Raw genomic sequence first — 25,275 nt, 5'->3', positions numbered from 1 at the left:
ATCATTCCTAAATTAATTATATTAGAAGCCACCTAACAATTACCAGTGCAACTGAGTAAATAATAGGCTATCCTGTTTTTTCCCCCCAGAATTTACCAGATAAAATCGCAAGCAGACCCAATGCTTACAACATGCTGCACGTACACCAGCTGATTGCTGTTTACAGAGCTATGAAGTTATCACGGTATTATACCACTCATTGTAAGATATCGTGTTTGGAGGCCTGGGAACTCCTGCTGCTTCCCTGGTGAATGTCAGAGAGAAATTAGAGCTACTAAACAACCCATTTCTTACGCTAAATTCAGATTCTGTTTGTTTTGATACATCATTATAATACAGGCAGGTAAACCCACTATTTTGTTGATTTTGGTTGAACTCTTGTAGTAGACTAGACGTAGAAACTCCTTGTTATGAAGGCTGAATACTTTTAGTTTCACCATAATCACAGTGGACTGTCCATGAAGCAACGCGTGTATCCTCAGCCAGGCGGAGCTCTCGGTCCATCTCCCGCAGCCGCAGCGCATCATTAGGCTATTTATAAGAGGGGGGGTGTTCCTCCCTCGTGGGATACAGACCGCTATTCTCAGCCCCAGTAGCCGGACGCGAACAAGTGTGGCCTTATAAAGAAAAAAGGGGGACAGTGAAAGCAGCGACTAGGACACATTTCAAGGCGAAGAACTGAATAGACTGCAAGCATATCTGGATGTAGATTTCAGTCACCAAAAAACCATCCACAGTAAGTAAAAGTGCGATCAACTTTCTTCATGTTTGCCCTCAGATAACAGGTTGGTTTAGTGAAGACAACGCTTTCGGAGTCTATAGAGAAATGTGTGCATCGTGTCGTTTTTTTCTCGTGTTTTTGTGCACTTCCCCTTTTGATACACTCTAATTACTGAGTTTTTTTTTTTATGAATGAATGCTAAATGCACTATTCCAGCGTTTTTCTTAGGAGGTTTTTAGTCAGTTGTTTCACAAAGAATAGCTCTTACCCATATCATAACCAGTTTCAACAATTTATTTTTATACAGCATTTTGAACAGCACATTCATTAAAAGTAGTTTTGATTAATGGATTTTTATAGAAAACATTCATAAGCATAAAAAAGCAACACTGCCTTCTTTTGTGTCCAAAATTGAGTAGCGATGTTAGATGTTCTAATGATAATTCTTTGTGCATGCAAAGGCTGGATGAGGCAGCCTGGGGTGAAAAGCAAAACAAGTTCCCTTTTTTAAATACCGGTGACATGGTTCAGTCTGACCACAGTGATCAGAAGTCTTGACACTAGATATCAGAAACTATCATCCTCTCATTTTGATTGAATTTATTGGAAAGAATCCTTCTTTTGCAACTGTCCATGCCTGAACTTTATAAATAAATAAATAAATAAATGAATAAATGAATGAATGAATAAATGACATGGAACATGGAAGCTTAATCCATGTTAGAGCAGCTATCTACTGGATTTAAGCTCCTGTGTAACCTGCCTCTGGGTTCAAAGCAGCTCAGAGAAGAACTGAGTGAGGTGAAGTTGTTCGGCACTGGAAACCTTTACTCAATTTGGCACCAGTTTGGACTCGCTGGAGCAAATGAATACTTGGTGGCACCATGTCTGACGATGGATTTTACACGATACTGACCACCGTATTGTCTGGCATTCTGCTGGTGGCTGTTCTGGCTCTTCTCTGTTATTTCACCTGCAGACTGGCCGGGTCGATACCTTTGGGTGGACCTGGGCGCTTTTGAGACCAGTACTGCAACTATTCCACATCCGAGATATGGTAAAAGTAGCAGCCTAGCATCAGTATTTTGCCTCATATATATATTTACCAACATATGACTGGCTGGTGTTGGAATCCTGCTTGGTTGAGACTTGCCTGTGACTTATTAAACAAGATGGAGCTGAGCCCAGTTTCAAGTCAAGGCAAGGTTTATTTGGAAGTGAATGTTAAGTATGTGGAGTTTTATTGGGTCCAATCAGAAAAAGGAACAATTCAAGCGTATCATAGATTATTAAGACGCTAGGTCTTAATGGGAAACAAATGGATGGGATTAAACTATGATATACTCATAGTTGTCATTAAAAGGTTTGATTTCATAGATGGTTGCATGCCATGTGTTCCCGTATCACAAAAACAACCAGAAGCCTTTTGTCAGATCTGTGCAGGTAGTAGATTTTGTCACGAAAGCATTGTATTTTGAATCTTTTGTGCAGGGGTAGGCATGTACAGTCCATCATTTGGTGTTAATCGGCTTTGTTATGGCTCTTAAACCTGCCAGTGCTCTGGAACTCAATCCCATTAAAATGACCTTGACTATAAGCAAGAGGAAAGAAGGAGGAGGGTGTGGATAATTATAGACGACAGCCTGACTGGTCAAGGCCCATACGGGTCACTGCTGCAACCATTAACATTTTCAGGAAGGCTTCAAGCTTATCTTTACAAACTCTTGTGTCATGCTATGTTGCAAAATGTTTGTAGGTTCAGAGATCCGGTCATATCTTATGAAACCAACAAAAAATTAACTGTAAGTATGCAGCATTGATGACATTGCTTGCTGCTTTTTCCTTTCTCTGCATCCTTATTTTTACCACTTTCTTTATTTGGGATGCATATATGAAAGACATAAACAAGTAAAATCCCTTTTTTGACAGCAAACAAAATAACTAAATATATGATCCAGTTAGGGTAAACATTACAATTTGCATGTAAAATAATGCATCGATTCTTGTTATAAGATCAGTTTGTGGCCCATTTTGATGAAAGTTTGATTATGTAAGACTGTAGATTAAAGACTGGGTAAAGCCACTCTCCAACATTGAGGTTCATTGTCAAGCTAGGCATTAAAAATCAAAGTAACATGTTTCTCCAATACTCATAAAATATGACAACATAGCGTCCTGCTTGACACTTTGAGCCGTTATTTACCCGACACAAGTGCGTTTGGTTAAATCATCCCACAGTAAATAATTTTAAACTGGTGTGTCAGAGCCAGTGTATGACTGGATGACACATGCCTAATTACTAGTATGTGTTCTTGTTCCCTTGTAGTCGGTGACACGACTGGAGTCAGACTTCCACAGCTTCTCAAAGTGGCATCTTATGGCTGTCTAGACTCACGCATCAGCCACACACAGACGACAACATGAAGGTGTCAGCCTTGCTCATTGTTTCCTTCTGTCTGATTTTGGGGTGCTTAGGAAGGCCACAGGTCCCTGGTAAGTGAAGCCTCCCCCCCAAAAAGCAAGGATTTAGAAGGTGTTTTTTTGTCATTATTAACATCCAAGAAGAGTTATTGTACAAAAGAATTACCCAAAGTATTATTTACTGCTCAGTTTGGCCTTACGCAGTTGCAAAATTGTTACTGACTGAATCTGAAGATGCTAATCAAGTGCAGCTTGGGGCATAAGGGGGTTAAATTGGGTGATTTCAGCTGTGCAATAATCAGTTTCAGTACTGTTTTAGTATTCACTATTTTTGAACATTTTTACAGACAAAGCTTCATTGCTTGATTTCTGTAACTATCCATGTCTAACCAGACTTCATAATTGTTTTCATCAGAACAAGAGAAAGACCCCAAGTTTTGGAACACATGGGCTCAGCAGACTCTGAAAAATGCTTTGAACATGCAAAATCTCAATAAAAACAAAGCAAAGAATCTCATCCTCTTCCTTGGAGATGGTAAGAGCTGGCATCATTACTTTTTGTGTTCAGATTCATAACACGGTCTTATCAAATCAAATCAGTTTTATTTATAAAGCGCTTTTAGTGCAGAAAGCAACACAAAAAAAAAACATTATAGAAACAATTATTGCACATTAGTATAAAACAAGCTATCACACACAAAAGTACATAACAAAGCAATTTAAAAACATCCACCTCATTACAATTTCTTTCGCACACACCCACACAAATACACAGACAAACCTTCACCCACCTCCACCCCATAAACTGCAGTCCCTCGTTACTGTTAAAAGAAATAAACATCTGGCTTGACTCTTGATGCTTCTGTGAGGAAACAATATCGTGAGGATCCACCCATGGAAGCCAGCCCACCCATGATCACAGAGGGTTCCACCACAGGGACCACCCAGAGCCCCCAGCCACCCAGACAAGGGTGATTACCGTGGCAACAACCTCGCAGACTGAGCAGGAAAAGCTGCCGGTGTGGAGGAGCCCCATTGGGAAAACACTGGAATTAAAAGAAAAAAAACAAGATTAAATAAGCATTAAGTACAGATAAGACCGACAAGAATAAAGATACAGATAAAGGAGTTAATATGAGACTAAACATAAATAAACAAATAAAAATCAGTTGAGAGTTAAGCTACAAAGGTAGGTCTTCAGCCTCATTTTAAAAACATCAACAGCCTCTGCAGCCCTGAGGTTTTCTGGTAGGCTGTTCCACAGTTGAGGGCCATGATGATGGAACGAAGCCACGCCGTAAGTTTTAGTTCTAACTCTTGGAACAGTTAAAAGGACCTCAGGGTCCGCGAGGGCTCATAAGTTAAAATCAGGTCGGATAAATAATAAGGCCCAAGAACATTAAGACATTTATAAACCACTAAAAGAATCTTAAAATCAATCCTGAAACGTATTTTTAAAACTGGTGTTTTAAAGTTCATCCAGTTTAATTTTTAATTGTTGGCCACTTTGATGGGTGAAATTACTTATGAGCTGGTTTTATTTAAGCTGGAATGATATAAAGGATGCAGTGATGCAGGAGAAGCTGAATGAGATTTTTCAAATGTTTTCAGATGTGAAGTTAATTAAATAGCAGCAAACAAAGCTACCGTGCTGCCGTCAGATCACTGGGCTTCTGTTTGTGCTGGGGAGCTCACTAGTTACACTAAAACTTTTATCCTCTTTTGGGCCTTTGTTGTGTCTCTGCACTGCAGGCACAACGCTGCATTCAGGGTCATGTTAGCACAGTTAAAGAGTACCTGGGAAACTGTTAATAATTCAAAAGAAAGTTGGTCAGTACAAATGTAGAAAACCTTTCCCATGCATTGTCTACTTAAAAAATCTACAGGAGACTAATAAATGAAACTAACATGCAAAATAAACCGTGTCTTCTCCGAGCCTCATATTTTGTGAAATTAGTAAATGCATCAAAAGTCCTCAACGCTGCTGTAATCAGTCAAAGGAGAGCTCCCACATACCTCTAGCTGCAGGAGTTAGAGTTATGTGGGAGAATAATTTGTTTTCCATCCTGCGAACCAAGATGTTTTGCAAAAGACATGCTGCTTATTTTATTTTGTTAATCTTTGATCTACTAAACCTGAATAAGTTTAATCTTTCATGACTTTTGGGTCTTCAGTTTTCTAAACGAAATGCCTAAAATAAATATGTTTAAAATATTACAAGACAATAAATATGTTGGTGTGACTATCCTGTTTTTATGTATTGATTCTAGACGAGCAAATAAAAAAAAGTAATGGAAAGTTAAATTCTTCCTATTATCTGTTTTTGAGGTAACATACAGCTAAGAAAACATTTTGCCTGACAGCAGTCATCCTGTTCTAAAATGTCAGTGAAAACATCTTATGTGACAAAGATAATGAAAAGATTTCATGTTTGATACTGTATGTGTTGGTTATGTCTGTTCCCGCTGAGGGAAAATCAGTCTTAAAACTCAACCTGTTCTTGGTGTTTAGGCATGGGCGTACCCACGGTGACGGCTGCTCGAATACTGAAGGGTCAGTTGAATGGACAGAGTGGAGAAGAGACGCAGCTGGAGATGGACAAGTTCCCTTTTGTGTCTTTGGCCAAGGTCTAGTTATCATACAGTATCTCATGATGAACTGATTTTGTTTAGACATATAATGCTTTCCTGACTGGACATGTGACAGTTAACAAGGTGGATGATTGTGTCACATTAAACCAGCATGTATTTGGTCACAGCTTTAATTAAAAAAAACAAAAATGTTGGACAGTACTGGCTGTACAAGACCCAGCTGAACTTCTAGTCAAATAACTGTCTAAACTAAAATATGTTTTTCTTATTAGTAAATCTAATGATAAATAGATCATGCTAACAAATGTTATTTGCGTAGAAAAGGCTACATGTACACGTTCTATTTTTAGCATCTTCTCTAATTATTTGCTAAAAATTACAATGACATAGTGTAATAGGGAAATTATAGAGTGTTAAAAAGTAAACTAGGCACAAAAAGTGAGGAAAATTGTGTTTGATAAATTATTTCTTTGTAACAATGCTTCTTGGCTTATATTGTTGGAAAGCCTGTTTATTTTCCTTTTAAACTGCATCACATTTGTAAGGAAAATGCAGTTTTAGGATGAGCAACAGTGCAGAGTTGATTATGTGGGTTTCTAAATCTCTGCCACAGACTATTCTGTTAATTGACAATTGTTTTGAGCATCTACCCCCCCCAACCCTCAGCTGCCTGATTGCTGCTTGATTAGTAGTACCAATTAAACATGCACCCTGTCAGCTGGTTCGTGATAGAGGAAGTGTGGAGAAAATGCAGAAATGGTTGTGTTGATTGCTGCACCAATAGGGTAACAGCTTGCTCCCCACAGAGCAGGGTTTATCAGATACTACCTCCAGAATTTGGGAGTGGAGAGGATGGAAAGTTCTGCCTGCAGTCCTGACATTAACCCCATCGAACACTTGTAAGATCAGCGTGGGTGTGCTGTTTGTACCAAAGTGACCAACACAACCACACTGGCGCGAACAGCTGGTTGAAGAATGGGATGCTAGTGACCAGCATGACGAGAAAGTGCCAGGCTGTTGTGGCTTCATATAGTTCTTCTACATGCAGCTGAGGCCCTTGTTAATCAAATGAAGAAATTACCAATAAGCCTTGTTTCTTCAGACTTCAATCACCCAACCCAATAAATAACGCCAAACATGAGTCAATAGCAGAATCAGCTGTTGAGCATTGGCAGAGAAGCATTGGCAAGTTTATATGTGTTTAACCCACATACCCAACTCTGCTGCTCATCCCATGAATGTTCTTTCTTTACAAATATCACCCCATGTGAAATGGAAATAAACAAGATTTCCAACGGTATCAGATTTATTGCCCAGAAGCATTGCTTTAACAAAGAAATGATCCACTAAACACACATTTCCAAATTTGGCAGCAGACAAATAGAAAGGAAATTCAAAATCTAGTGTTGTACTAATGCTAAGTGGTCTGTATTCTTGTAGACATACAACACAGACGCACAGGTGCCTGACAGTGCTGGCACAGCCACGGCTTACCTCTGTGGGGTTAAGGCCAACGAGGGCACAGTGGGCGTGAGTGCAGCTTCTGTTCGCTCCCAGTGTAACACCACAGAGGGCAATGAGGTCACCTCCATCCTCAGATGGGCTAAAGATTCAGGTGAGGAGACTTTAAATGAGCTTGAAATTACACTGTTGGGGTTTTTTTTCTACTCTTCAAATTATAGAATTTCTTGCAAGTCTGAAGACAGTAAATTATGCCTGCAGATAATGTTATGTTAATGTGAAGGGAGACTGCTCGCTGCAGTGACTGGAGGGCTCATAGCAGTAACTTTGAAGTGGTCTGGAAAGTGAAGCTCTGTAGAAATGTTTTTCCTGTCTGCTCATTCCCTGTTTCAGTTGTTCAACCTCTGAACCAAAATTTACCCTCAGATAAATTTGTAAGTAAAATGAGCTTAATCAAAAGACAGACTTTTTTTTCTCAGCTAGGCCAGGACTGCTACTTTAGACTTATTATTTAATTATTCCCTGGCATCACGACTCCACACCATGATGCGTATGAGATCTTTGATTTAAAATATGTTTTTCCTCCAGGTTACTTTCTACATATTTACAATGTAATGAAAGCATTTTCACTTGGGTTTAAAGATAAAATTACTCAAGCTGATGTCAGTTTGTTTACAAAAGTTCAGCAGAAGCTTCCCACTGAGTTTAAATGAACCCTAAACATGTAAATTAGGATTAGATATGTGCAGTGTTTAATTGCTCCTAACCTCAGTCATTTAAAATGCAGAGGAGGAATAATGAGTGTTAACAAACTGCACAATTTTTATCTGTATAGAAGCACAAGTTGACATAAAAGTGTGATTAAATGTGTGTTGTGCACATTAAGTGTATATTCTCTTTCTTATGTTCTTTTGTTTCTATTGTTTTTCTTTAAAGAATTGTTGAATTAATACAAAATGTTTTTTGATAAAATCTGAATCTTACAGCAGACCTTGTGATCTGTTGTGGCCAATCCTGCATATGTCCAGAAAAACAAGCATTTCACATAAACAGTAAAAAATATATGAGCCTTTATATTAGCAATGGACTCACATGGTCCCATGTCATTTCATATCTGGTAAAGAAAAGCACAACAAAGGTTGCTCTTTCTGAGGATGTTGAAGTGGGCTGTACTGTGCAGTCAGCTCCCGATGACCTTCTACAGGAACCCAATGGAGAGCACCCTCTCTCAGGATGTCACAGTGTGGTTTGCCAGCACCTCAGCAGAAGCCACAATACATATGACCCATGTGGTCAGCACATGACAGAGGATTGTAGGAGCCACACACCCAGACATGCATGCTGCTGATGCTTCAGACTGAAGGCCTGCAGCATAAGCAGAGACTTAAACTTTTACCTTTAAAGAAGAGCTACTGGATCATTAACTGGTCAAACAGGTTAAGGTGCAGCTTCTTCCTCAGGGCTGTAGCCTCCAATAGGAGGAATGACTATGGAAATTATGCAACATTTAAAAGACTAAATGATGAAATGTACTAAAGCTGAGGAGACATATATCACTAAGAATTAGTGTCATGAATTTTCTAACAATAGTGGTTCGGTAAAGTCAGGGTGGGGTGAAAGTCAGGTTATGTTTGTTTGTGTCTTTGGGGTGGAGTGAATAGATGTATTGGTTCAGGGGTCAAAAATAACAAAAGATCCAGTGATTCCTGAGTAAACTATGAAGACAGCGTTTGACATTCTGCACAAAGCAGAAGGTCATTTTATATGTTTCAGTGATGCATGGTATTCTATGCATTCATAGATTTAGCTAAAACTGTTACAAGGCTGCAGTACAAGTTAGCAAAACAAATATGAATACGCCTTTACTTCAGCTCAGCAAGGGTCATTTAGCACACGCTTTCTCCAAAGTGACTTATATCTAAGAGTAAGAACAACACAAGCAATAAATCAAACAGGAGGAGGGCATCATAAAAACTAGTAGTCAGACTGCTGTGATTCCAGTTGAACACAGGTGCTGTCATGTAGTGCTAGAGGCAGTGCTTTTTTTTCTCCTTCCCTTTCCCTCCATAAAGTAGTCCTTTGTTTAATTACAAGATCACATTTTCATCACACAATTATATTTTAAGTGCATGCAGCTTATTCAGTGCTTCAGCGCCGGGGAACAGCAGAGGAAAAGAGTCTACAAAAATAAGATCACTCTAAAAGGGCTGTAATGAAGGAATCCCAGCTGTGATTAAGCTGCTTTGTGTGTTTGTTGCAGGAAAGTCTGTGGGAATAGTGACTACGACACGTGTCAACCATGCAACTCCGAGCGCTGCTTATGCCCATTGTGTGGACAGAGACTGGTACTCTGACAACGAGATGCCAGCTGAAGCCCTGCAGGCTGGGTGCAAGGACATTGCTCGACAGCTTTTTGAAAACATTCCCAACATTGATGTGAGTCAAAATATGTGTAAGGGTTTTGATAGTTGATTAATCATTGTGTTTTCTCACACAGAGAACTCAAAGATTTCCTCACATTTAGATAGTCATTTTTGTTGCTTGTCCTCCCTTTATGGGAATTGTCAGTTTATTGATGACATTTTTACAGTCACTGAAGATAGCAAACAGAATAACTCCTCACTGATTGGTATTTGCTGTGTGATGTTTAGTTTTTGTGATTAAGACTGTAATTTAGTTTTCCCACCATGTGACTTTTCAGGTGGTTATGGGTGGAGGAAGGAAATATATGTTCCCCAAAAACATGTCGGATGTAGAATACCCTGATATAGCCAAGTACAGCGGCACACGGAAAGATGGAAGAAACCTAGTGACAGAATGGACAGACAGAATGAAGGATAAGGTACATTTTTCTTTTTCTCCTCTGTTTTATCGACCCATTAAGTTTTCTTGTTTGAAGTTCAAAGTGACTGCAGTGTTACATTTTTTTCCCTGCAGAATGGTCATTATGTATGGAACAAGAAGCAGCTTCTATCCCTGAACCCAAACAATGTGGATTACTTACTGGGTATGTCTCAGTGTCATTAAGACACTCTCATTGAAGTGTAAATGAGGAGACATTAGTCTCTACATTTGCTGTAGGCTTATTTTCTGTGTGTAATAGGCTGTTTCTCCTTGCACTGCTGCTGCTGTTACTCCAGGTATCTTTGAACCTATGGATCTGTCTTATGACTTGGAGAGGAACTCTGACTCCGATCCTTCACTGACAGAGATGGTGGATGTAGCTATCAAGATTCTGAGGAAGAATCCCAATGGATTTTACCTGCTTGTAGAAGGTGAGGTTATTTCTTCTACCAGGGCAAAAAGTACACGTTTGTCTTTTTCCTGGCATTGCCTTCAAAGATGATCTGGAAAGCATTTTGTGGAGAAACCTTATGTTAATATTATGCTATAATATTTTTAAAAATATTAACTCATAAGTTCATTGACCCTTTTCCTATGATTGTATTCTTATCGACATATCAGGTACCAAACCCCCAAAGATGGGACTTAGGTAGACTATACATATGAAGCCCATTATTTAAAGGGTGGAGCCATGCATTTCTAATTGGTCAAGTATTCCCAGCTGCTTCTTTCTGCCACCCAGTCTGCTATGACTCAGTTTATTTTAGGGTTTCTCTTTGTAAACACAACATAGACACCCCCCACCCACCCCCCCAAAAGGTGGGTTTATTTATCCAAGGGGGGCCAGTAACTAACAAAAAGCAGGTTGTGGTCAATAAATGAATCCAGAGGAGGAGAAAACATTTAACAAAACCTTTAAAAGAAGTTATGACAGTGAGAATACTGAAGTAACATGAAAACAGAATGAAAAACAGCAAAACCCAAAGTACAATATCAAAGAGCTAACTACAATGCTAACTAAACCAGAACATGAAAATTTCTAGAGCAGCTAAAGAGAAACCCAGCAAAATGCAAAGAAAAACCCAAAGATCTTAACGCTTATTCCACATAAAACTGCCCACACTTCAGCACAGCTCAGTAGTAATGTGACCGAATGTAGGCAGAAAGAGCAGGGTGGTCTGAAATTACTGAGACTGGCTTTTAATCAGTTCTTACACTGACAACCGGACTAATATTCTGTGTTCTCAAGGGTGCAAGTTCTGTTAAGGCTCCATTAAAAATGAGAAACTACTGAAGTTGTTTAAAATATGACTGTGTTGTGTTAGAAAGCATACTTCATGGGTTTTTTGAGCTGTAAACATAACAGTATTACTTAATTGTGATGAAATCCAAATATACTGTTGATAAAACTTGTATTTTTAAAATTTATTTTAAAAATGGGATTTTGTGGGTAAAAAATGGCTCATAACGTCCTCTATAGGGTAAAACCAGGTTATGTTTTTTGTGACACAGAGCAGTTATCTACATCACGAGAAAATTTTAAAAACCCACAGCCCATCCCTCCAGATGCAAACAGGTGGGTCCTTGCCTAGCTGGCATAGAAAACCATGCCCACCAATGCATATGAAGGGATGTGAGTTATATGGTGAAGATTTGCTAGTTTCAGACAGAGTTTTTGATAAAATATTCCTGGAATGGGACGGATTTGTTCTTTTGAGGGGTGTAAAAGTAACACCAGACATTATTCTTTACCTGCTGATCCTCATCTGGTGACAAACAGTAGCTCAAATGATAGCAGTGGCAAGTTGCAGCGGCACTTCCTGCAGCTGCCACAACCTGCCGCGAGTCTCCATAGCTTTCCAGAGCTCCTGGACCTGCTGACAGGCCAGCGTAATGGAGCTAATGGCTCAGACTGATACAATTCAGGATCAGGACTTCCTTGTTCATGTGTAGCTGAGGAGATTCAGAGGGGAAAATCCTTTCACCTCAAAGACCGCTCTGTAGTGTAAGTGCTTTGTGAATCTCGCTTTGCATCTTGCCAGTGAGCTGAGCTGCTGTCTGTCAATCATTTCTGTGTATTCCGACCCACCCACTCTCCGCTCCCAGATCACCCCACACCTCCCACCCCAACCCTTGCAGTTTCAGGCATTTTTCAAATTTGAGTTACACTTTAACAGCTTTGTGCCACAGTATATAAATAAAACACTTTCTTTGTTAGTTTTAAAATAACTTCTATGTGCTCAAGAAAAAAACAGTTTTGAAGAAATTTCTTCTATTCTGTAAGATTCACTTTGAACAGTTACACAAAAGATGAGCCAACTTATAAAGACAAAATGATTCAGGACTCAGAGGCAGAAGAGATGTACGATACAAAGCTGTAGGCACCAAGAAAAAGGCATGTATTAGCTGTGGAATCTTACACATGCAATAAATTAATTTAAAGCATGCTCTGCTTTTCCAAAAAAAAAAAAATCTGTATTTTTCTGAAACAAGCACCAAGAAATTTCTAAGTGACAATCTAGGCTTAATCTAGAGGTAATTACATGTAATAGGAACAGGTAATTTGGTGCTGATTACCATGAGTGCTTTATGATTGTTCAGCCAGCTCGTATAACTCCATCATCTCTTTTAAAAATCAAACCTGGTCCATTTCCATATAAAATGGACGTCTTTGTGATGACAGCATTGCAGGGATATTTGTTATGCTCACTTCACACAGTGATTATGCAGGTTAGTTGAGGTGAGAAATAAAGCAGGGTTTAAACTATTTTGGCACTCGTTCAGTGTACAAACAAAAGGAATTAATTGTCACATAAACTGCTTCAGGTGTAAGCTGTAACTGGATATAAATTTCCCTCTGCCAGGAGGACGTATTGACCATGGACACCATGAGGGCAAGGCCAAGCAGGCTCTGTATGAAACTGTGGAAATGGACCGGGCTATTGGCCGTGCAGATCTCTTGACCAGCATCCACGATACACTGACCGTAGTTACTGCTGATCATTCTCACGTGTTCAGCTTTGGAGGCTACACATTCAGAGGAAATTCAATATTTGGTAATGTAATGTCAAAGATGTAGTAGATGCCACATGACTTATACCTATAGTGGTGAATGACTTGGATTGCTGGTTGTTTAGACTTCAGTGGGATTCTGTTGTAATCGCAACATGCTCTGTCTTCATCCACAGGTCTGGCCCCAATATTGAGTGATGTTGATCAGAAGCCTTTCACTTCTATTTTATATGGAAATGGACCAGGTTACAAACTTGTCAACGGTGCAAGGGAGAATGTTTCAAGTATTAACTACAGTAAGTAAATTCTTTTTAGCTTCAAGAGATCAGGATGTAGATGGAAGAATCAACCCACTCATCTGCAATGCTAATGCTAACTTAGGTACCTTAGGTATCAAAGACAATGATATCTTCTTCTTTTCTGTCTCTTTCTTTCAGAGGAAAACAACTACCAGGCCCAGGCAGCTGTACCTCTGAGTTCAGAGACTCATGGAGGAGATGATGTGGCTGTGTTTGCAAAGGGTCCTCTGGCTCACCTGCTGCATGGAGTCAATGAGCAGAACTACATCCCCCATGTAATGGCGTATGCAGCCTGCATCGGTCAGAACAGGGGCCACTGTATGTTAAAAGGTGGAACAGTTGGTTTGCAGCCAGTCTTTTCTAGCATTGCAACCATTGTCACAGTCGCTCGACTTCTGTGCTGACCTTCCCCAGACAATTTTCTTTTATCATTAGATTTATCAAGTCTCTCATTTTAAGATTTGATTTTTTTTATTATTCTACTGTATTTTGATTGTGGGACCACTATAAAGAAATCTTTTTTTATGATAGAAATTAACCAACAGAAATTATAATCACAACTATACTCAAGGGACTTAAAAAGGCACCACCCATTTAATTAAAAATGATTTTAAAAATAAATAAAAATATTGTTGTTTTAACAGAACATGATGACTGAGGGCAACATCCACATTCTCCTTTTAATACATTTTAGTATCAGAACAACCATAAAGTGTAGCAACAGTGTGTGATGCTGGCTGAGATCTCTTTGCAGGTGACCTCGGTAAGTCTTGGTCACGTGTTGCTGACCTTGCCTGAGTCAGTCTAATTTACTGTTGCTGCAGAATCATGTTCTGGCACAATCATGGACAGATTTCCATTCTTTAGTCTGGCTGTTTCTTCTGCTTAGCCATGTAATTGTGCAGACATTACAAGGATTTTATTTTGTGGTTGTTTTGTTGCAATGGTACACAATCTTTAGAGGTGGGCATTTGTCAATTTATTTAAGGATGGAGAACTGACCAACTTGGGGCAAAATTATTTTCTCCTGCAAGTCAGTGAGAACATTACTCAACCCTCCCCAACTTTTTTTCCTTTTTTTATGTGAGCTTATTTTTCATAAATTTGAAAAATAAGGGTGGTGCACTTTTAAATTGTTGGTAAAATTTCAGTTTCAGCCTGTTCAGCCAAATATTTATGTAAAAAAAAAAGAAAAAATCATGATGTATCAAAATCATTTTTAATCATATAATCAGATATATTGATTGTAACCTTAATTTTTAAAAAATTGATTTTAAGATCTGTTTAATCTTGTTTAATTGAACTCATTTGGTTTAAATAGACAGAATTTGCAAATATTTGAAGTTGTTTCATATTTCAAATGTATTCAAATGTGCAGTTAACAGAATCTACCTCAGTAGCTTCCAAAACATCACTCATGACAATAGCGTGTTCTCACGGATGGACTTTGTTGAGCAAATTTTGTGCCAGAGCCAGAGGCAACTGAATGTATAATTGACAAAACATCAAAATATACATGGGTTTCTTATCAAACTGTAGCCTACACTTTCCATTTTCACTTAAAGCAATGAGAAAGGCCATGTTCTATTTTGTCCAATTACCATTTCTAAATACCATTTGTATCGTCTGATCATCTTGCTGTCCATTCCATTGCAACAATAATGATTTAACCAGTTGTGGTTGTTTTGTCAGTCTTTATATACACAGAACAAAGGCAAGGCAAGGCAAATTTATTTGTATATCACATTTCATGTACAAGACAATTCAAAGCAGATAAAATGCAAGAAATAAAATTTCAGTGTGGGGAAAGACAATAAAATAATAAATTACATTAAAATGATTAAAAGCAAGATAAGTTAAAACTAAAAACACTATTCTCATTACCTGCATAAGCTCACCTCAAAGTGGAAAATTTTTATGTAGTTTTTTGTTAAGTTAATCATCACAAATGAGCAATTTGTGATTCATCCATGCAGCAAAACCGCGTACCTTGTTTTCAGCCTGTCACGCAAGTATGTTGTACTTGTTCATCTGCTCGTGTGGCTCGCCAGGAATGTCAATGGATTGAAGCCACTCATTCCTTTGTATCATGTGGTTGCTGGAAAAACAGAGGATTCGTATCGGCTGAAGCATGAAAAGGGAGGTTTGAATGAAGTGAGTATGAAATGAACCCTCATGCTGTCAGTAGTTGTTGGTATCAGCGGCATACTGGCTGTTTGACAAAAGAAAGAAACAACTTTATTTTCTTCCCTTTGCCGCTGTTTTGCAGCTTTTTATTTTAGTTTATGTCGACATTATGAATATTCCGCCCCTAAAATCTGACTGCTGATACAACTTGTGATTTAGGGCCTAGCTTTTAAGTTTTTCTCTTTATCAGTGAAGTGTAAGTTATTATGCAGCAATGCTTACTGCAATACAATGCACGATCAATTGCTGATTTAAAAAGGAAATTAATTTTTTTACACTAAATGACCACTCATTTACATTTGCTATCCTTTTCCCGGTTGATGCCCCAGCTTGGTTCACACAATAATAAAAGCAAGTATTTCATTCAATATTAAATATTTCCTCTATTTTAATTTCATGAGGTAATGTGGCAAATTTAAGTTATTAATGAATTATATTCTACAAGGGTAATCTAAATCTAACAGATGTATCTTGTATGCATAAAAAGGTCCTTGAGGACAATAAAGCAAATAACTTCTACTCAAAAGATTAGATGAGCTCATGTACATGTGAGAAATATAATGAAGAGCAGTGTGCTTTTCAGTTTTCTTTTATATAAACCAAGGATATTTTAAAATGTAGATGTTAAAGGTTTAAATTAGCAAACCTCCGATTAAAAAACAGGTTTTCTTCATGATCTACAGCCTTTCCATATTGAGTGATATTTCCTATTTAATACATATTTTATACAAATGATTTCACCATTCAATCAGTACTTTTCCATCCATTCATTACCTGAGTTATTTTGCTTTGGGTCACAGGAGCTGCTAAGGCATAAAGAGTCATTCCAGCATATAAGCCATTTTGTTCTCTACACTGAAGCTCTTTGAGAGCCTCTGGGGACATTTCAAACTTGTCCTGTTGATTAAGAAATTTCTTCTGTTCTTCTGGGTAACTACACATTGCTGCTCTGTAATCCTGCATGGATCTTATCCATTCCATATTCGGGCATCAATGATGGGTATCAGAGTGTGCATCTGAGTGTGCAAGCATCCTTTCACCGTCACAATGTATGTATGTCTCCACTTCCTGAACTTCCAGAGAAACGAAACATTTGTCTTTCCAAAATGATTAAATAGATGATGAACGCAGGGGGAAAGATGGTGGGTATGAACTGTAATTTAAACATGTCACCTTGAAAAAGACTTCTTGATTTCCGCAATCTCATTAATGGGTTTCTGAAACAGCAGTTGTAAATCTGTACACCTTGTGGAGAAAGCATTTGAAATTGCTTTGTAAAATTATTAAAGACACCTCATTTGCCCCAAAGACTCAGATGTTATGCAGGTTATCAGTTAACTGGATGGTTGGTTTTCAATCTCCATCTCCTTCATTTGGTACATAGCAGTGTCTTTGAGCATACTGAAAACTAATACCCCCCAATTAGAAAAGATGCTATGTGAACAGTAAAGACAAGTTTATGTGTTTGAATGCGATTTTGTAATGTGAAGCAGTCTGACTAGAGCAGAAAAGCACAATATAAACACGGCGTTTACAGTCTTATGTATTAGTGAATTGGCATTGGGAAAATAATTTCAAGCTTATTCTGTGGAACTTTAAATGTTTAAACCATATATTTTTACTCTTGATTTTGTAAGAGATGCAAAGTTTCTAAAGTTAACAAAAAGTATTTTTTATGAAAATGTACATAAAACGTAAATAAATGTAGCTTCAACAAAGATATGAAACTGACTGATTCCCAGCATGGAGTTTTTATTTTAAATTAAAATAATATAGTTTAAATTATTTTTCAAATACGAGAAGCTAATTCTTCTTGAGCTAAGTTTTATGCCGTGAAGATAATTGTTCTATAATGTCTGTCTTTGTTAACTTTCCTTTTAATCAAAATGCAGAAATTGCTCGCCAACAGTCAGAGATTTCTAAGTCTTGATGTATAGATCTTGATTCATCTCAAAACGTTCTGACTGTGCTATCAGTGTCATATTTCCCGAAGCGACTGAAATAAAATTGCTCATCAAGATTTCACCTCAATCACTCTGAACAAAATGCATCGACAGCCCAGTGCTTTCTATTTCGCCCCTTCTGTTATCCACATGTCTACCCTCGTTTGATTTGGCCACTTTGAGTTATGCTTTATATCAATCATTCTCTGTATCTGTGTTAGGGACCCTCACTACAGTCTGTTATAATTTCCAGACCTTGATTCACTGTGGGCATGTTTAAATTTGAATAAAGAAAGTTTTGAAATTCAGATTTTCTGTCAGATCACACAAAGAAAGCAAGACAAGGCTGGCATCAACAGGGCTGCTGAATTAAAGGAGCAGTGAGGCAACAAGAGGATGCAAATTGTTCCGTTCTCCAAGCCAAGATCTTACTTGGGACAAATGATACCTTACAAGCACAGAAGTCCAATAACAAAAGCACCACTTGGATTTAGATCAGAGGGGCTGTTCCTATCAATCAAGCCCCTCCAGGTTTCACTGTCATTGCCCACATGAGTGTTGAAGTCCCCCAGCAGAATGAGGTAGGGTAGGTTGAGCCTCTGTAATCCTGCCCAGTTGTGTTAATTAGATAAAAATCAACAGCTATTCACTAATCTATTTTGCAAATTGTTTACCTGAAAGTGTTGGGATTTAATATCTAATATAAATGAACTTGACTTTATATACAATATATTTATAAGGATCTCTGACGAGGTTACCACTATTACTGTTGTGTGTGTTGGTGGAGGTAAGGACCCAAATGCAGGCAGGAGGCAGGTCAGTGCAGGTAAAAGGGTTTATTGGACATAAACTCAGCAGCAGGGAAACAAAATACAGGGGATGAACTACAAGGATCTGACAAAAGCAAACTGAAAACCATGGGGTTTATCTGCACAGAGGAAGTAACAAGGAGCAGGTGAAGTGAATGAGTAATTAGATCAGGTAAACTAACGAGCCAGAAACTGAAACCACAGGAACACAAGAGGAAAACAAGAAAACTGAGCTAAACGTGACAAAACCCAAAACTATAAACCAAAACTCAAGATAAAAACTAAAACATGACACGAACGATGATCCAAACAGAAAACTAGACACAAAAACCAGAACTAGAAACCAAGATCAAAACAGAACATGACAAACCAAAACCACGATGAAAATCTAGCACAAACCAAAGAACACACCAAAACCCAGGAACAGTGACAGTTATCTTTGGTTATTAATTTGCATCTTACATCTTTTATAGTGTTTATAATCCCATAGTATTTTCGTAAATCTACAAAGAAAACAACTAATCATGCTGAAGCTAAAAACATCAGACAAATAAAGACTGGGTATCACACAAACACACACACACACACACACACACACGCACACACACACGCACACAAAAGATGTAGGCAAAGGTTGAGGGAAGCAGCTAAATTTGAGAATGAGACCAGGCAAACTTTGTGGCTTCCTCCTTGGAAACAGCTTCAAAGTCTTGTGAATTTTTGGCTCAGTGCAGATAAATGAACAAACAGCACTGCAAGCGTACCTTCCTCCAGTAGATGAGTTTATTCAAAGACTCTGAACTCTGCCTGAGATTCCTTGTTTATTTATGTTGTCTGTAAGCTAAAATAATTTCCCTCACTGTGTTCAGCAATTTTGAAACACAGATAATGATACTTCTTTCTTTGTCAAATGGCCACTGAAACACCAGTTCTCAAGCACTGTTAACTGAATTCCTCTTGGTAAAAAATAAAAAGGTTTGTACCAGACGTTCAGAACTAAACAACCATAACTGTACATACTGACAAAGGACTTAATTTTAATTTAAATACGAGAAGCTGTGGGTTTAGCATATGGCCACTGCAGCTACTGTATGTATCAGTATGGATGAAAAGCTTTGTGATAACCACCCTCTGCACAACGTAAACTAGAGCTTTGCAATTGCATTTTTTTTTACCAGATTACACCCAAAGTAGTATTTAGAACAATGACTAAAGCAAACTTTAATAATCTAAACAAAAGATTTTATCTTTTATTTGCATTTTAATCCTTATTCTTGATTTTTGCTGTTTAAATCCCTTTATTCTCTTTTTAACATTTATTGTACAGAACTTTGGTTAGTTATGTTGTTTTTAAAGTGCTTTAGAAAAAGAAATGTTATGGTAGGTAATGGTAAACATCAAAATTAGTACAAGAAGAAAGTGCTTTTATTTGAGATATACCCCAGTTAATGTAAATGTTATTGAACGCTAAAAACTTGTGTGTTTGTGTTGTGGAGAGGTCACTGTTAAAACGTTATCTTGCTTGAAGATTTGATATTTGTATAGAGGGGAGAAATTATTATAATGACCCCAAAGGACGGTTTACAATGTTTTTTTTTTCACTTTCTTTTAAAATGTTATTTTTAGCAAGAAAAAACTTTGAAATGGTCAAACTATGATTACAGAGACACAGCACCCATATAAATCTGTCATCTTCTCAGTGTTATAGGATGTACTTACAAATACCACTTCCAGTATAAACAAAAGGCAGCTGCAAAGTAAAGCTGTACCATATGCTTAGTTTGTTGGTTTGAATTTTATGTGGTGAAAAGTTACATGCAGTCTAGTGTTTGCTTGTGTTTTCCTCAAGACAATAGGAATGGACTCCAACCTTCCACACACAAAAAAGGATTAACTGATAAACAGGAAGTTTATTACAGTTATGAATATCAATATTGGGGAGAAAATCCATCTGGGTAAAGAAAATCAACACACGAGTCAACAAGTGTCTACATAGTAGTGCCTTGAGTGTTCAGTGAATGAGAAATTGAATTGAGCTAGTAATTACTAGTAATTAGAAGACTTTTTCTAAGGAAAAATTAATTATTTATTATTAATGTAGGAAGTACTTGAGTTGTCAGCAGTGTTGAGGAAGTTAGATTTCTACATGAACTAGTTCAAAGTTAGGTCACACATTTTAAAAGGGATTAGTACAGTTCATTGGTCATAATTCACATTTTTTAACTAAGTTCACAGTTCTAAAAATGAACAAGTTCTTTTTTTCCCAGTATGTTGCTGCAATAGGTTGCTATTACCTTCAGAATACTGGCATTGTCCTATTGTGGCCACCCATTCAGTCCACGCTCATAGCCAGCTGCAGCTTTCACTCCTACAGTATAAAAACGTGAGGAACAAATTTCTTGAATGCTTAAATGGTCTTTTTTTAATAAGGAATAATAGCTGAGGTAGGAAACAAAGGATGTACTTCAAAGTGCAACATTTAAAGTGCAAAACATGTCAAATGAATAATTAAAAAAACAAAACAAAACAAACAACCAAAAAAAGACATGCAAGACCATATGTTTTGCATTTGTCGAGTTTATGAAAGCTGAAGGTTCCTCTTTCCTCAAAGGCTGCAGGTCTGCAACAATATACTGCAAAAGGTTTTCCAGCTGCGGCTGGAAATGAAGACAACGGATCTGCTGTTACTGTACGCTGCTATTGTATGAAATATTTTTGACTGAATTAATAAATTTCTTACTTATGGCAGTTTTTTTTTCAATGAGCCATTTTGCAATATGTTGTCTGTAGTCATGGTCTCTACTCCCTCCTGCGTGGTTCCGATGGGAAAAAAAAGGAAATTACTTTATTGCATAAAGGAGGGGTACAAAAGAACATCAAATAGTGACCCAATGCAAGAACAGACTGACTGTATAATCTATAAAGTGTCTAATTTAAGAGTAAAAGAAGCAGCTTTTCAAAAGATTGAATTGTTTGGTTAGTGTACTCCATTCCTGCCTTTTATCAACTTAGAGTGGAGCTTTAAAACAAAGAGCTGATCTCTTTTGTAGTCTCTTGGCTCCCATATATCCCCTCTGCCTTCTTCTTTCAGTTGTCCCTCTCCTCCCCCACCCGGCTCACGACTTGACTCTTCTCTACAGCTGCTTGCATAAGTTTATCTACACAGTGAACATAACATTGTTCCCCTCCACAGGCTTTTATAATCCAGGGGGAGAGAGGATGCCAAGTTACCCTTTAATGTGCCTTTTGAGCCAAAGAGCAGTGACTGCAAAAGATTAACCACAATAGTCAGGAATCTGAGAAATCTGTGACTTAGGCTAGGGAAGATTTACCATGACAGGTGTAGAGGTTTTAGATTTCTCTGGAACAGGCTATATATTATTATCATGCCAGCATTGTAAAATACATGCATTGCAAGATTAGGTATATAAGACAAAACTCAAAGGCTGCATACAACTGCAACACAAATGGGGGTTTATCTCATCTGTCTTTTTCTTTATGTATTTATGCTTTGTAATGCTACTGTGAAAACTATCTGAACGAACATTACATGCTTTCCTGTGATACAACAACAAGTGGACAAGTCAGTACCTGTCTGTCATCCTATACTGTCATGTCACCTCCTTCCTGCTGAGTTTCAGAATAAACAGAACATCTATGTGGCTTAGTAGTTTTATTTAGTATAGCTGAAGTGACCTTTTAGTAACTCTCAGCTGTACGGTACCAGTACTCAGGGGGTTTCTATGAAGCATGAACTCAAAAAAGGTCAACATCTTTTTAGTCTTGACAATGACATTATTTGGACGTCTGCCAAACGGAACCACTGGATCTGGTTTTAGCTGATGTGCAGATGCCAGGAGGGTTGCTTTAGCTGTGACATATTCACAGACTCAAATCTTGTTCATCAGCTGCACACTGATCTGTTCTATGACCCGAAGAAAATCCTAACAGATTTTCAGGGAAAATTCAATCAACCATTTCTCCTTAATCAACTGTTTTTCCATCAAGCTAGATCCAAATTTGGAGTCTTAGCATTTTTATTTGCTGTCGCAGAGCTGTCTTTATCCGCTGATCACACTTAGCTGATATTTCCAAACTGCTATATTTAACTGGTGGTCAGCGAAGACGTTTTACAGGGTGTAGTTAGTATCCAATTATGCTAACTGGTAAACCCCAATCACACAATCTACTGTTGCCCCAATTAAAACACAATATTTCAAGCCTTTGCCTTGTTACATGACAGTACACAAAAGGTCCAGTTGCTCTTCATTTGAACAGATTGCTCCTAGTTGCTTATTCAGTATGGCAGCATATGAATGGCTACTTCAATTACTGAAACAAAGAACTGTTTGATATCTGCCAATGAGCAACCGTTAGGATCTGCTCATTAACAAATAAACTTAATGGTTAATTATCATATTCTGTACATTGCATATTTTTAGTGTTCTAGCGCTATTGATAAAGGTAAACATGTTTCTGTAGAGCAAACTAGTTAAACTTAAACAAAACTCTGTTTATATTTAAGTCCTTTGGAACCAGGAACTTTTTCATCTACTTTGTCTCATATCTAAAATTAATTGTTTTCTTAATCTTTGTGAGCATCAGTAAATAAGTATGAAGTTTAAAAATGAGCTGTTCATCAGAATGAAATGTTAAAACCAAAACCCTCTATCTGCTCACAACAATAATGTGATTAACTACTGATTATGGCAGAATGAAAAGATAGGGCTAAGATTAAACTGAATATACAGATTTCCTATGTTCATACAGTTGTTTGTATTTTTCTTTTCTTTTTTTAAGGTCTGTAACCAAGTCTGGATTATTAATAAGGGATAATCTGAAAAAACCCCATTGGCACTCTTGTTGCATTTCTAGAATCTGACACGTTGTTGCAGGCAGTTTTTAATCACTGCAGAATTACAGGTTGTGCTCTATAATAAAGGCAAACATGTGACAGCATGACACCCAATAAAAAAGAAACCTTCCTGTGAGAGATGAAGGAAGGGAACGGAGGGAATAATGTGACTGAGACTTGGATCATCTTCTGAATTTTCCACATAAAACATGCTCCATCTGAGTGCTGACTCATAAGAAAGGAAGACGAAAAACAAACAAACAAAAAAAACAAAAAACAAGTACAAACCTGATCTTTATATGAAGCACTTTCACTTTGTGCAGCTAAAAGTTCATACAAATTATTGTCTTTATCCCAGAACATCCATCAGGACTTTTATGATGTGTAAATAGCTTATCTTTCATACTTTTAGGGCTATCAGTTATTTTATTTATTCATTCATTTTCTATATTAGTCCAATTAAGGGTCGTGGGAAAGCTGGATCCTATCCTAAGAATTAGCAGGCGAGAGGCAGGGTGCACCCTGGACAGGTCGCCAGTTCATCGCAGTCAGTTAATTTATTATTAGTGAATTAGATAAAGAGGTAGCAGCTACTACAAGATTGCCTAACAGTAGTTCATTTTATTCAGCTTTTCTTTACTCCTCAGCTTTTTTTTTTTTTTTGTCTCACTGCTTTCCAAACAGGCACGTAAAATGATAAAATAAGGACCTTACAAACATTTTTTAACTGACCAGAACACATGTTGTTAAAAATGTCAGTGTGGTACTTATTTTACCAACGGATGGTTAAAAGAAAGAAAGAAAAACAAAAACTGTGTCCCATTTTTCAGTATCTGTATGTATGTCCATGTAATCTTGCATTTCCTTCTGGCCTCTGCTCTTGTGTTCCTGGAAAAAAAAATCTAAAAACTGTTTGTACTGGAAAAATGGGGGCAGGACATCTCAGTTAGTCAAACATACTAAAGTTTAAAGACTTGTTTAGTCTTGTCTTTAGATGTATTGTTTTTATTTCTAAATCAATTTGCCTAGATGCAATATTTGGATAATCTGGGTCACATCACAATTTGAGTCCATTTTTATTTTTTGAAACTGCTTTGTGTACAAATTCTTTCTGAGGTTTTTTCAAGTTTATGAACAAAACACAACATTTCTGCACTTCTAACAGTAAACTGGTGTAAAATATATTTAATTTTCATTAATCGGATCACTGGACATTATTTACCTTCACATAAACCTATCTATCTGTATGACATTAAACTGTCACCATCCAAGCTTTACAATTTCCCCAGCAGTCTGGCTCCCTAAATCCCAGATTTATGTTTTGGAAAGGAGCAGGACTACTTTGAAAAACAAATACGGATATATTTTATAGCATCAAACAACCTCTAAGTGAGCTAATATTTTCAAAGCAGTTGGCAGAGAAACAAATACCTTGAATGGTTATTATTGTCAGAGAGGCCACATTATTATTCAGGAGACAAACATCCTCCTTCTCAGAGAGTGGTAATACTGCTGCAAAATATTCTTTTAGATAAATATTTTATGATGGAGGTATGCTTCCAGAATGCAACATGACATGATTTGAAGTCTGACTGCATTATAAAGCTTTGCTTGACACCTCGCTAAAAGTGGATGGGCAACATTTTCTGCCATAGGGCCACACAGACTTAGATACTTAAATAACTTAAAGGCACTGCACTCAGTTGAAACTGAATTATAGCCTCCTGTATCATCAACCCTCAAAAAAATCAATCATCAGAAGAAGACTTGCTCTGTATTGGAAGCTTGTATGACAGCATGTAACAAATTTTTATAAGCAATTTGAGGATTTAAGTAATCACTAAAGCTCATTATTCTATGTAGACCGACATTCACAGCTATAAGCCAAGAGTCCAATGCTTTTCTCTCTCCTTCTCTCATTAAAAGACTCAAAACAACAGTCACAACAGGACTCCATTATTCATATCTTGATGTTATGTTAATCTAAAATGACATGACTCTGTCAATTTGCCATGAAAATAACTTGTTCTAGGATCAGTTTACCATAAATGATATGTTAACATCAATATTCGCTGCAACAGTAAAAACAAGAAGTGGTCAACTGTCATGATTCACGGTTTTGATGTAATGCT

At 37.5% G+C, this 25,275-nt stretch overlaps 1 protein-coding gene across 2 annotated transcripts; it reads left to right on the top strand.

Annotated features, from left to right (window-relative positions):
- The first annotated feature begins 562 nt into the window (after positions 1–562).
- Positions 563–15,024, top strand: alpl (alkaline phosphatase, biomineralization associated). Of its 2 annotated transcripts, none has more exons than XM_041981131.1 (12): positions 563–736; positions 3,048–3,214; positions 3,558–3,677; positions 5,654–5,769; positions 7,174–7,348; positions 9,455–9,630; positions 9,896–10,036; positions 10,132–10,201; positions 10,335–10,469; positions 12,903–13,094; positions 13,227–13,346; positions 13,488–15,024. In XM_041981131.1, the coding sequence occupies exons 2-12, from the start codon at positions 3,142–3,144 to the stop codon at positions 13,751–13,753; spliced, it is 1,584 nt and encodes a 527-aa protein (XP_041837065.1). In that variant the 5' UTR covers positions 563–736; positions 3,048–3,141; the 3' UTR covers positions 13,754–15,024. The 2 variants fall into 2 exon arrangements, with proteins under 2 accessions (XP_041837065.1, XP_041837066.1); XM_041981132.1 differs by lacking the exon at positions 563–736 and adding an exon at positions 1,551–1,778.
- The last annotated feature ends 10,251 nt before the right edge of the window (positions 15,025–25,275 follow it).

The sequence above is a fragment of the Melanotaenia boesemani genome, chromosome 3 (assembly GCF_017639745.1).
Source record: "Melanotaenia boesemani isolate fMelBoe1 chromosome 3, fMelBoe1.pri, whole genome shotgun sequence".
NCBI lineage: Eukaryota > Metazoa > Chordata > Actinopteri > Atheriniformes > Melanotaeniidae > Melanotaenia > Melanotaenia boesemani.
Note: the sequence above shows the minus strand (reverse complement) of the source record. Positions and strands in the feature narration are given on the sequence as shown.